We start from the raw sequence: 14,486 nt of genomic DNA, 5'->3' as shown, positions 1-14,486 counted from the left end.
TGTGGTGAGTAGTTGTTGGCTAGAGACGGTAACTGTGGGGAGTAGTTGTTGGCTAGAGGTGGTAACTGTGGGGAGTAGTTGTTGACTAGAGGTGGTAACTGTGGGGAGTAGTTGTTGACTAGAGGTGGTAACTGTGGAGAGTAGTTGTTGGCTAGAGGCGGTAACTGTGGGGAGTAGTTGTTGGCTAGAGGCGGTAACTGTGGGGAGTAGTTGTTGGCTAGAGGTGGTAACTGTGGGGAGTAGTTGTTGGCTAGAGGCGGTAACTGTGGGGAGTAGTTGTTGGCTAGAGGTGGTAACTGTGGGGAGTAGTTGTTGGCTAGAGGCGGTAACTGTGGGGAGTAGTTGTTGGCTAGAGGCGGTAACTGTGGGGAGTATTTGGTTAGAGACGGTAACTGTGGGGAGTAGTTGTTGGCTAGAGGCGGTAACTGTGGGGAGTAGTTGGTTAGAGACGGTAAATGTGGGGAGTAGTTGGCTAGAGACGGTAACTGTGGGGAGTAGTTGTTGGCTAGAGGCGGTAACTGTGGGGAGTAGTTGTTGACTAGAGGTGGTAACTGTGGGGAGTAGTTGTTGGCAAGAGATGGTAACTGTGGGGAGTAGTTGTTTTGGGGCTTTGTATCCTAGGACAGTAAATGTGGGGGCAGTTGTTGGCTGGGTCAGTGTTTGTTAGAGGCAGTAGTTGGAGTGAGCGTTGTATGTTGAGAGAAGTAGTTGTGTAGGGGGAGTAGTAGTCAGTCGGGTAATCTAAGAAGGGCAGTAATTGGAGAAGGGCAATTGTTGGGGCACTTATTGATGGCCAAGGGGCATTTTCTAGGACTTGTTGGAGAGCAGCAGTAATTGCATCCCATGAGAGGCAGTGTGGGCGGGGTAATAATTGGAGAGGGGCAGTAAGAGGGGGCTGTGGTTGGAGAGGTATAGTTTGGACTATAACTAAAAATGATCAGTGTGTATTGGGGCAGTAATTGTAGAGGGGCAATCCTTGGCTAGGATCAGTGTGCATTGGGGCAGTGGACCAGTGCATGTGTTATCATAGTTGGGGCTGTGACTTCTAGTGGTGTTATAAGGTATTAACGAGTAGTAGTGATAATATTAGGAATAGTAGGAATAATAGTAGTAGTAGTAGTAGTAGTAGGAGGAGTAGTAGTAGGTGTAGTAGTAGTAGGAGTAGTAGTAGTAGTGGTAATATTAGGAATAGTGGTAGGAGTAGTAGTAGTGGTAATATTAGGAATAGTAGTAGGAGTAGTAGTGCATATGAGGGAAGTATTTGGGGAGGATCAGTGTTTAGCTGCTGAAGTATTAGGGGTAATAATCACAATGACGATGGAGGAGCCGTGGATCCGGACTCTGCAGAAGCTCTTTTATCCCATCATGTGTGTGTTCGGGCTACCTGGTGAGTCCTCTATAAGTGGTAACATGAGGTGAACGACCCAACACTCGTCATATAGTCCCCCCAACACTGGAGACCTGCCCTTCACAACATCTCCTCATTCACCCACAGGTCAGTACATACCGGAAATATCAAGAACAATATTCAGCAAAAACGTGAACCATCCTCGGCGCTGCTACACATATAACACACACAGGGATTGGAGGTGATGAAAGGTATATCCAAGAATAATAATGCCACGCGTTTCAAATTTCCTGAATATTGTTCTATATGTTGCGGTGACATCCTTTGTTTACCGGCTCGGAGCGTGGCGCAGCGCCCCTCCTGTATTTAGCTCACCGTACCCACATCAGAGTGCCGTCTGAATGAGCACAACCGCTATAGGAGAGCAGAAGTTTGTCTCAACCTATATGTCCGGCTCCCCCTGGTTTACCTGCACCATGTGGGGCCGGGCAATTTTCCCGGATAGGGGCCCAACCCGATAATGAGTATGAAAAGTGTATTTGGCACACCAATTTGAGATAAAGATAATTTTGATTTTGTTTTTAATGCCAGTGGCAAAGTGCAACGTTTCGGTCTAAGCGACCTTCTTCAGGCGCGAGAATGGTTACAAAACAATAATCAAAGTAAGTACATATATCATACATAACAAGGCACAAAGGAAGGGGGGAAAACAACAAGGATATTACTTAAATATATGTTACATTGAACAAGTGTGTGTTGAAGTTAGACGATCAATTACTCCAAATGGCAGAGAAAACAATTAGTAAAAAACACCCAATCAGGAGCCGATAAAAACATCCAAACACAGGAAAAAGATACAACATTACATTGTAGCAACAATGTTTAATCAAACATGACAGTCCAATAATACGTTGGTATCTATAGAAACACTGGAAGTAATGTATAAGGGTATAATGGTCCACTAGATGACAGTGGGAGCGCTAGTATCACTGGATACTCTCTGTATTATATCACATGGACTCAGAGAGTCAAACGGAATCAGGTGCAGCAGGTATGGCAAAAAATAAAACCTTAAAACGAGAATCTACTCTAAAGTCAAACAGTTGGAAGATCAGGTTTCAGAGACAGAAACTGGAAAATAGACAAATCAGAGCCATCAAGACAGCAAAAGCGATCCGAGGAGCGTGCGTGTAAAAACGAGCTGAGCCGTGCCGGGTAGCTTGCGTGGATGAGCGCTTGTGAATAGCGGCTGGCCGCTGTGTCATGGCGCTGACTGTGAGCGTTCCACGCTCACCTTAAATAGGGCGCCAAGGAGATTCCTTCTGACGTGAGTAAGGTGGGCGGGGCGATGACGTGTCAGCACTACACGCGCAAGTGGGCGTGACCAGAAAAATGTCATGCAAGGGACCTGATAGGTACCAGCGCTCTACGTAAATGACGCCGTCAGTGACAGGAGGCAAGTTGTAACGATGCTGTGGTTGCTAGGCTGCAAGGGGAAGAGTCAAAGCGCGTCAGCAGTACCTCATTCCACGCGGCAGAGAAAGCGGAACTCAATGGTTGTAATTTGTATTGATTTCTGTATCAGGAGTCTCAAAGGTCTATCAATAGGGATAGGAATAATCATAATAGTATTTACATAAGTGGGTAAAGTGTACGGAAACAAAAATGTGTGGAAGCAGAAATGGAAGCGCCTGTAATCCTAGCACAGCGTAAATATATGAGATGGTGGATATATAAATAATGGATTTGGAAAAAGAAAAATTATGGAAAAAGGTGAGCGATTGCTAGCTCCTATTATATCCATAAAAAAGGGGATCCCGTGGCAGTCCAGTGGGACCGTAGTTCGTGGTGATGAATGGTAACTCCATCAGCTGGAGGAGGAAGCAATTTTATCATCATCATCATCATCATAAGGGCTACATGACCATTCAGGATATGTGTCAATAATGGTACATTACAAATACATTTATATCACATTTTTACCATCCCGAAGTCCGATGTTCGTGTTATCACACAGTACGCGACTTTACAGGAAACTACTGAGTTCGTAGTCCCTGTTCAGTCCCTTCGGTTCTAACGTTTGTCATTTGTGGATCCAGAACGCTTCTCTACGTTTAAGGGTTTTGATCCTGTCTCCCCCTCTTCTCGGGACTGGTATATGGTCAATCACCTGGAACCTGAGCTGTGTGATATTATGATGTTCTTTGATGATGTCCTGGGATGGGGAGTAGTGTCTTACTGCATCTTATATTGACTTGTGCTGACTGATCCGGTCTCCCCTCTTCTCTGGGCTGGTATATGGTCAATCACCTGGAACCTGAGCTGTGTGATATTATGATGTTCTCTGATGAAGTCCTGGGATGGGGAGTAGTGTCTTACTGCATCTTATTTTGGACTTGTGCTGACTGATCCGGTCTCCCCCTCTTCTCCGGGCTGTTATATGTTCAATCACCTGGAACCTGAGCTGTGTGATATTGTGATGTTCTCTGATGAAGTCCTGGGATGCGGAGTAGTGTCTTACTGCATCTTATATTGGACTTGTGCTGACTGATCCGGTCTTTTACACATTGTGTAGTCTCTCCTACATAAGCCGGACCACACGGCATTTTATCAGGTAGACCACATAATTGGTGTTCCATGTGAAGAAGTCATGAATGGGTATGTCCTGACCGGTCTGTGGGTGATGTACCTTGTCGCCTTTTATGATGTGGGAACATTGCATACAGGATCGGCATGGGAAGGTTCTGTTTTTAGGTGTACTTAGGAACGTTTGGCGTTGTACCCTTTTGGTTGAGCCTATGTCCGCCTTGACCAGTTTATTCCTAAGGTATTTAGGTTTTTTAGTACAAGGTAAAAATAGGTATTTGAATTCATCGATCTGGGAGTACGATTCTTTGAGGAGGGGCCAATGTCTTCTTATTATATGGTGTATTCTTTGTGAAAAGGGGTGGTAACTGTGCACAAATGGGATTCATTTGTTTTTTTCTTTGTTGGTCCTATCCGAGGTGTTTTCCCTTGTTTTATTCAATGTGTCAGCAGGATAGCCTCTGTTCCTAAATTTTAGGGTCATTTCGTCCATTCTAGGGATCTAGTTTGTTCATCGTCCACAATCCTTTGTACCCGGTTGTACTGAGATTTGGGTATTTTTTATGGATTGTGGGTGGCAGCTGATGTAATGGAGTAGGCCATTTCTGTCAGTTTCTTTAATGTGTACGTCGGTAGTGAACTTACCAGACTCATTTTTTATGACCCGAGCGTCTTGGAAGCTGATGGATGTAGTGTCATGAGTCATGGTGAATTGTAATTCAGGCCAAATGTTATTGAGGTAGTTAGCGAACTCTATTCATTTGTCCAGTGGGCCATGCCAAAGACAAAAAATGTCATCAATATATCTTTTCCACATCATTATATGTTCTTGGAAATCGGTATGGGGGTAGATGAAGTGTACTTCAAAAAAGGCCATATAGCTGTTGGCATATGGTGGTGCAACATTTGAACCCATAGCCGTACCCTGTTTCTGTACATAGTCGGTGTCCTCAAAGAGGAAGTAACTCTCTGTATCCGGGTGAGTAGATCCGTACTTAGATCGATTATTTTAGGCTCTTTACCGGATTTGGTCATGATCTCATGTACCGCGGTCAAACCTTTGTTGTGTTGTATGGAGGTATACAGGCTGCAAACATCAAGCGTGACTTAGAGGGTATCAGGCGGGATCTGATTCAGTGTATGTATGGCTGTCAGGAAGGCGCTGGTGTCTAGAAGAAATTACCTGGTGTTTTTTATCAGGGGAGTGGGAAGTTTCTCCATAAAGATGGACAGAGGGGACAGTATGGAATCCCAGTCTTTGATGGATTTTAGGTAGTGTGTAAAAAACTGGTGTGATCGGATGTCGGTTGGTTAAGTAGCTAGCTGTGTCCTGATCAATGGTGCCCGCCAGTGTATGCTTCTCTATAGTAATCCTGATTCTTGTGGCTATCTTATGGCTAGGGTCCTGATTAATGGGTTGATAAATCGTTCTATGCCCCAATTGTCTATGGATTTCCTCCACATAAAGGGATTTGTCCATAAGCTTCTTATTATCATCACAGGCAGGATTACACTGACAGGTAACACACACACACACACACACACACACACATATATATATATATATATATATATATATATATATATATATATAAAACTAACTCAGTATCCACCATTCACAATAGACTGACCCTTCCTGCTCCGTAGAGATCACTTCTTATCATCTTCTCATTATCATCACAGACAGGATCACACTGACAGGTAACACCTATATGTAGATACTATAGGATCCACCATTTATAATAAACTGATCTTTCCTGTTCTGTAGAGAACGCTTCTCTCATTATCATCACAGACAGAAATACACTGACACAACACAGGATCCACCATTCATGATAGACTGACCCTTCCTATTCTGTAGAGATCACATCTTATCATCATCATCTCATTATCATCACAGACAGAAGTACACTGACAGGAAACACCTATATATAGATAACACAGGATCCACCTTTTATAATAGACTGACCCTTCCTGTTCTGTAGAGATCACTTCTCAGCATCATCTCATTATTATCACAGGCAGGATTACACTGACAGGTAACACCTATATATAGATAACACGGGATCCACCATTCGTAATTTACTGACCCTTCCTGTTCTGTAGAGATCACTTCTCAACAGTCATTATCATCACAAGCAGAATTACACTGACAGGTATATAAAGGTATATACATTTATTCCGCCATTCAATTTGGGTTGCTGTAAGATATCTAGTGCAATCCGGAGAAGCTTCCCGCCCCAAACAAACCTTCTGTAGAGACAATTTATTCACTTTCTGTCCTTTAAGATAAATTGGAAAAGACTGAAGGACATAAAGGAGTCTGGGAAATTCCGTCATCTCGATGAGGTCATCTCGCCCCAGGGACTTGTGGTTATGTTTGGAGTTATGTTCTAACATATCATTTAGTTGAATCCCTGGTCAATTGAGTCACAAGTGTGTAAGAGATGTAATGAATGGGAACGGTGCTGTCCTCGCGGCCCCTGAGTATAAGTGCCTATGTTTTGTTGAGATTTAATATGATCGTACTCTGATCCCAATGAATGGTACAAATAGCCCAAATCTAGACATCTCCAATGTCGCTCTCCCACATTCAATAGTGTGACAAGGTCCTGGAACAACCGACCAAAATTGTGTTTTAGGTAAAGTGGAGCGTAAGAAAAGCCACGAGACCAGATCACAAGCCTTTTCTGTGCGTAGGTTTCTCAACATGGAAATGGGTCCCGCCGCGTCCCGACATTGTAGCAGATCTGGCGCTTCTTATATTGTTATTGGAATGTAGAACCTGTGCTTGATTATGTGCGGTGGGACAGGCGGGGATCTAGTGGACAGTACAGTCCTGGCCAAAAGTTTTGAGACAGACACATATTTTGATTTTCACACAGTTATTGCTGCGTCACTTTTTATACTGGCAATTTGTATTACCTCTAGATTGTCATGAAGAGCAGAAGTCGTTTCCTTGACTTGAAATTTAACTGAATCACAAAAACACCATTTCCACTGCATTTCATCGCTGCCACAACATGACCTGCTGAAATAATTTCATGCCAACAGTAAAGTATCCTGGGACCATTCATGTGTGGGGTGATTTTCATCCAAGGGAGCGGGTCAGACACAATTTTGCTAAGAACACATCCATAAATAAAGAATGGTATCTAAGCATCCTCCAAGAGCAACTTCTCCCAACCATCCAGGAGCAACTTCTCCCAACCATCCAGGAGCAACTACTCCCAACCATCCAGGAGCAACTTTTACCAACCATCCAGGAGCAACTTCTCCCAACCATCCAGCAGCAACTTCTCCAACCATCCAGGAGCATCTTCTCCCAACCGTCCAGGAGCATCTTCTCCCAACCATCCAGGAGCAACTTCTCCCAACCATGCAGGAGCAACTTCTCCCAACCATCCAGGAGCAACTTCTCCCAACCACCCAGGAGCAACTTCTCCCAACCACCCAGGAGCAACAACTTCTCCCAACCATCCAGGAGCAACTTCTCCCAACCATCCAGGAGCAACTTCTACCAACCATCCAGGAGCAACTTCTCCCAACCATCCAGGAGCAACTTCTCCCAACCAACCAGGAGCAACTTCTACCAATCATCCAAGAGCATCTTCTCCCAACTATCCAGCAGCAACTTCTCCCAACCATCCAGGCGCAACTTCTCCCAACCGTTCAGCAGCAACTTCTCCCAACCATCCAAGAGCATCTTCTCCCAACCATCCAGGAGCATCTTCTCCCAACCATCGAGCAGCAATTTGGTGATGATAATGCTTTTTCCCGTATGATGAACCATGTCACAAGGCAGAAGTGAGAACTTAGTGGCTCGGTGAACAAAACATTGAAATTTTGGGTCCATGGCCAGGAAACTCCCCAAATCTCAATCCCACTGAAACCCTGTGGTCAATCCTCATAAAGCGGGAGGACAAACAAAAACACAGAAATTGTGATAAACTCCTCACACTGATCAGGTAAGAACGGGTCATCAGTCAGGATTGGCCCAGTAGCTGACAACCAGTATGTCAGGGGGAACTGCAGAAGAAGGGTCAACACTGGAAACATTGAGTCTTTACAGAAACTTGATGGACTTGTCAATAAAATATTAAGAACTTCTGAAATGTTTATAATTGCACTTCAGTTACCAGAGAAACATCCGACTAAAAGATCCAAAAACACTGAAGCAGCAACTGGAAAAAACAAAATCTGTGTCAGTCCCAGAACTTTTGGCCAGGATTGTAGCTAAGTTGGTAACTTGTAGTCTCAGTTCAGTTATTGGGTGAAAAGATGGCGGGAGATGAAGATTTTTTTCTGTCCACTAGAATACGTCACAATAAATATTACAAAAAACGGTGGTGAGTATCGGCGCTATTTCTGGAGACTTTGTCAGAAGTCGGGGTCTTCAGAGTTTGAGCCTCAGCATCGACGCCCTCACCTCTTCAGTTATAGGTTACGCTGGTCATCCGTCCGCAGATCTCGGTGTCTTCAGAGTTTGGGCCTCAGCATCGGCTCCCTCATCTCTTCAGTTGTAGGTTACGCTGGTCATCCGTCTTCAGATCTCGGGGTCTTCAGAGTTTGGGCCTCAGCATCGGCGCCCTCACCTTTTCAGTTGTAGGTTACGCTGGTCATCCGTCCGCAGATCTCCAGGTTCTTCAGAGTTTGGGCCTCAGCATCGGCGCCCTCACCTCTTCAGTTATAGGTTACGCTGGTCATCCGTCCGCAGATCTCGGGGTCTTCAGAGTTTGGGCCTCTGCATCAGCACCCTCACCTCTTCAGCTGTAGGTTACGCTGGTCATCCGTCCGCTGATGTCCAGGTTCTTCAGAGTTTGGGCCTTAGCAGTCGGCGCCCTCACCTCTCCAGCTGTTGGTTACGCAGGTCATCTGTCCGCAGATCTCCAGCTTCTTCAGAGTTTGGGCCTCAGCATCGGCTCCCTCACCTCCTCAGTTATAGGTTAGGCTGGTCATCAGTCCTCAGATCTCGGGGTCTTCAGAGTTTGGGCCTCAGGAGTCGGCACCCTCACCTCTTCAGCTGTAGGTTACGCTGGTCATCCGTCCTCAGATCTCGGGGTCTTCAGAGTTTGGGCCTCAGCAGTCAGCGCCCTCACCTCTTCAGCTCTAGATTACGCTGGTCATCCGTCCGCAGATCTCCAGGTTCTTCATAGTTTGGGCCTCAGCAGTCGGCGCCCTCACCTCTTCAGCTGTAGGTTACGCTGGTCATCCGTCCGCAGATCTCCAGGTTCTTGGACTGAGTTTGCACCATGTAGAGCGCCAGCTCCGGGTCCCCACGTGTTGGGGGTCTTCATGGTGGAGATGTTAGGATTGAGCTCCTGATCACGTCTATGAACATTGAATCCTCCTCCTTCGGGATTCTCGCACTTGGGGGGTCCACTTGCTTTGAGCGCTTGCTTCAAATATCAGTTTGTTTCTCTTTAGTGAAAACCAATAAAACCGTCATTACAAGTCCCGCCGTGCGTCTCACTCAGCTTCTCCAGACTCCTGACTGGTACATCTGCCTTGTTATGTGTTGATAGGGGATATTGTATAACTAGCAGACTTGTCATTCAGGCTTCAAGAAAAGATGGGTCAAAACTCCTATGCAGTAATGGTCACCCAGCTTTCCCAGAATCAGAAGAAACAGCTGAATGGCATTTATAAAAAATTTTATTCTTTTTTTTCCATCAAACTAGGATTAGATCTCAGCAGAAGGGGGAGGGGAATCGCTTACTAACATCTAAAAGACGATCCTGTGGTACTACAAGTCTAAGCAGGCCCAGCAGCCAGATCTGTCCCCTCCAGCTGAGACTCCACTGAGGGACGAACCTTCCAGGTAACAGTGTGCGGCTTGTTCCCGGGGGCAGTATTACCTGTAGGACCCTCAGGGGACGGCTCTATTACCCCCGGGGTCCCTGCTGACGGCTCCGGCACAATTAATGTACAAGAAGGGTCTTGCCGGTTACAATATGATTCCAGAAAGTCAGCGCCACTATGACTGATGGGAATCAGTGGCTCCACCACCTAAACGTAACTATAGGGGCTGCCGAGGAGGAAATCGCAGACGCTCCCTGAAAACAATGGGTGTCCCATATTAGAGAGACACAGCTACATAGCGGCTCATCATTACATACAGGGACAAGGGAAGTCATGAGTGGTCAGAGAGGGAACCCAGGGAATATCCATGCTCCGCCTTCACCTCCCCACCTTCACCTCTCCATAGTTCACCTCTCCACCTTCACCTCTCCATGCTTCACCTCCCCACCTTCACCTTTCCATGCTTCACCTCCTCGCCTTCACCTCTCCATGCTTCACCTCCTCGCCGTCACCTCTCCATGCTTCACCTCCTTCGCCTTCACCTCTCCATGATTCACCTCCTCGCCTTCACCTCTCCACCTTCACCTCCTCGCCTTCACCTCTCCATGCTTCACCTCCTCGCCTTCACCTCTCCATGCTTCACCTCCTCGCCTTCACCTCTCCATGCTTCACCTCCTCGCCTTCACCTCTCCATGCTTCATCTCCTCGCCTTCACCTCTCCATGCTTCACCTCTCCGCCTTCACCTCCTCGCCTTCACCTCTCCACCTTCACCTCCTCGCCTTCACCTCTCCATGCTTCACATCCTCGCCTTCACCTCTCCACCTTCACCTCCTCGCCTTCACCTCCTCGCCTACACCTCTCCATGCTTCACCTCCCCACCTTCACCTCTCCATGCTTCACCTCTCCATGCTTCACCTCCCCACCTTCACCTCTCCATGCTTCACCTCTCCATGATTCACCTCCCCACCTTCACCTCTCCATGATTCCCCTCCCCACCTTCATCTCCTCGCCTTCACCTCTCCATGCTTCACCTCCTCGCCGTCACCTCTCCATGCTTCACCTCCTCGCCTTCACCTCTCCACCTTCACCTCTCCATGATTCACCTCCTCGCCTTCACCTCTCCACCTTCACCTCCTCGCCTTCACCTTTCCATGCTTCACCTCCTCGCTTTCACCTCTCCATGCTTCACCTCCTCGCCTTCACCTCTCCATGCTTCACCTCTTCGCCTTCACCTCTCCATGCTTCATCTCCTCGCCTTCACCTCTCCATGCTTCACCTCTCCGCCTTCACCTCCTCGCCTTCACCTCTCCACCTTCACCTCCCCACCTTCACCTCTCCATGATTCACCTCCCCACCTTCACCTCTCCATGCTTCACCTCCCCGCCTTCACCTCTCCATGCTTCACCTCCCCGCCTTCACCTCTCCATGCTTCACCTCCCCACCTTCACCTCTCTATGCTTCACCTCCCCGCCGTCACCTCTCCATGCTTCACCTCCCCGCCGTCACCTCTACATGCTTCACCTCCCCACCTTCACCTCTCCATGCTTCACCTCCCCACCTTCACCTCTCCATGCTTCAGCTCCCCGCCGTCGCCTCTCCATGATTCACCTCCCCACCATCACCTCTCCATGATTCACCTCCTTGCCTTTACCTCCCCATGCTTCACCTCCCCATGCTTCACCTCCCCATCTTCACCTCCCCATGCTTCACCTCCCCACCTACACCTCTTCATGCTTCACCTCCCCGCCATCACCTCTCCATGTATCACCACCCCACCTTCACCTCTCCATGCTTCACCTCCCCGCCTTCACCTCTCCACCCCTCCATGCTTCACCTCCCCACCTTCACCTCTCCATTCTTCACCTCCCCGCCGTCACCTCTCCATGATTCACCTCCCCGCCATCACCTCTCCATGATTCACCTCCCCGCCATCACCTCTCCATGCTTCACCTCTCCATGCTTCACCTCTCCATGCTTCACCTCCCCATGCTTCACCTCCCCGCCGTCACCTCTCCATGATTCACCTCCCCGCCGTCACCTCTCCATGATTCACTTCCCTGCCGTCACCTCTCCATGATTCACCTCCCCACCTTCACCTCTCCATGCTTCACCTCCCCGCCGTCACCTCTCCATGATTCACCTCCTTGCCTTTACCTCCCCATGCTTCACCTCCCCATGCTTCACCTCCCCGCCGTCACCTCTCCATGATTCACCTCCCCGCCGTCACCTCTCCATGATTCACCTCCCCGCCGTCACCTCTCCATGATTCACCTCCCCACCTTCACCTCTCCATGCTTCACCTCCTCGCCATCACCTCTCCATGCTTCACCTCCCCACCTTCATCTCACCATGTTTCACCTCCCCGCCTTCAGCACTCCACCTTCACCTCCCTGCTTTCATCTCCTCGCCTTCACCTCTCCATGCTTCACCTCCTCGCCTTCACCTCTCCATGCTTCACCTCCTCGCCTTCACCTCCCCGCCTTCACCTCCCCATGCTTCACCTCCTCACCTCCCCCTCTCCATGCTTCACCTCCTCGCCTTCACCTCCCCACCTTCACCTCACCATGTTTCACCTCCTCGCCTTCAGCACTCCACCTTCACCTCCCTGCTTTCATCTCCTCGCCTTCACCTCCCCACCTTCAACTTCTCCTTTCCACCTTCACCTCCCCATGCTTCACCTGTTCATGCTTCCCTTCTCCATCTTCACGTTGGTCTTGATTTAGGTGTTCATTAAATATTTAGCTTTTTCTTTCTTCACTCTTTTTTTGGTCACCTTTCATATTTGAATGCTAGAACTAATCCTCATGTCCTCTGTTAACCAGCCGGACGTCGTGAACCAACAGGGATACAGATTCAATCTCATCAGTGCAAGACGTCCAGTGTTCTGTTCCTGGCAGTAAACCTCAAGGAAGACGTGGTGATCAGGGGTTCAGACGTGTTATCTGTGGTGTCGCTGAGATACCTGCTTTTCTTTGGCCGCCCTTATAATGCTGGGGAGATAATCATTTTAATTTTCCTTCTTGCAGCCAGCCTGGTGACCATGGCCGTACTGTGGAAGGGGAACCTGGACATGTCCAAGTCCATTGTCTACTACCTGGTGGCCTTAGCTGTGGCCAATTTCCTACTCATCCTTGTGGTAACGGTTTTCCGGGATATCTTCTACTTCTACGTGGACATCACTCTGTGGTGGCCTGAGCCCATCTGCGGGGCCAGTAACTGGATCTATTTCACTTGTGTCTACTCCCTCACGTGGCTTACCGTGGCCTTCTCTGTTGACCGTTACATCATTGTATGTTGCATGAAGCTGAAGCTCAGGTTCTGTAAGTCCTCCGTCACGCGGTGGGTCATCGTTGGTGTGTATGTATGTGCATTTTTTGTGGCCATGCCGACCTTCTGGATGTACGTGCCAGTCCGTACCACCCAACCAGACGGGACCATCTTCCACATTTGTACCCTACATCGCAACCTGAGTTCGATACCATTCTTGTCGGTCTACGACCACATCCAGACCACCGTTTGGATAGTCTTCCCACTCATATCCTTAGTCTTAACCAATGGCTTGACGGTCTGGACCATCAGTGTGACCACCAGAGTTCGACAAGGCCTGAAGGGATCACCTACTGGGAAGCATTTAGAGGACCCGGAGGTGACGAGGAGGAAAAAGTCTGTGACTCTCCTCGCAATGATTTCCATCTCATTTCTGGCTCACTGGTTGCCTAAAATGGTTGTCAAAGTGTTGGAGAGATTCACGTATCCGCCGGTCAACCGCTACAACTTCTACCATCCAGTCAACGTGGTGAGGATGTTATGCAACATGCTGATTGTCTTCAGTTCATTCAGTAATATGTGTATCTACTCCCTCACCGTCACCAAATTCAGGGAGGAACTGTTCAGAGGGGCCAAGTTTGTCCTCGAGTTCCTCTACAATAATCCTCGCTCGCCCTTCCCTCCTTCTCAACCTACAGAAATATTCACAATACAGGACACAACGCAGCTGACTGTCACCATGGAGAAGAGGGGGGGCTGAGAACCAAACTGGAAACCATCAGCAATAATATCTGCCATTATGCCGCAACATTAACCACCAGGAAACTGAGAAAAACCTTTATTTCCATTATACAAATGTGGGGGTCACAGTGGAGATGTTGGGGGTCAGATAATGAAGTACTTCTAAGAATGGATGAGACAATGGACAAGCGGTGGGGTCTGCAGACGAGTGTGTATGGACCCCAGAGCTGAGCAGACACACTGCTAAATGATGGGGGGGGGGGGGGGCTCGTTCAGCATTGTACTGGGATATGGGGTACACTGGTATGTAATGTGGGGTACACTGGTATATAATGTGGGGTACACTGGTATATAATAAATGTGGGATACACTGGTATATAATAAATGTGGGATACACTGGTATGTAATGTGGGGTACACTGGTATGTAATGTGGGGTACACTGGGGCATGGAGTATACAGAGATGAAGACTATGTAATGTGGGGTACACTGGTATATAATGTGGGGTACACTGGGGCATGGAGTATACAGACATGAAGACTATGTAATGTGGGGTACACTGGGATATAATGTGGGGTACACTGGGGCATGGAGTATACAGAGATGAAGACTATGTAATGTGGGGTACACTGGTATATAATGTGGGGTACACTGGGGCATAGAGTATACAGAGATGAAGACTATGTAATCTGGGACCTGCTGAATAAACATGTCCTCTGCTCGAGTATTTATGAAACTTGCT

General features: G+C 47.9%; 1 protein-coding gene across 1 annotated transcript; it reads left to right on the top strand.

Moving 5' to 3' along the window:
* Positions 1–1,311: 1,311 nt before the first annotated feature.
* LOC142711561 (putative G-protein coupled receptor 139) lies at positions 1,312–13,764 on the top strand. The gene is made up of 2 exons (XM_075848586.1): positions 1,312–1,387; positions 12,764–13,764. The coding sequence occupies exons 1-2, from the start codon at positions 1,312–1,314 to the stop codon at positions 13,762–13,764; spliced, it is 1,077 nt and encodes a 358-aa protein (XP_075704701.1).
* Positions 13,765–14,486: the final 722 nt, after the last annotated feature.

This window comes from Rhinoderma darwinii, unplaced genomic scaffold (assembly GCF_050947455.1).
Source record: "Rhinoderma darwinii isolate aRhiDar2 unplaced genomic scaffold, aRhiDar2.hap1 Scaffold_429, whole genome shotgun sequence".
Lineage (NCBI taxonomy): Eukaryota > Metazoa > Chordata > Amphibia > Anura > Rhinodermatidae > Rhinoderma > Rhinoderma darwinii.
This window is presented reverse-complemented; position numbering and strand designations above follow the sequence as displayed.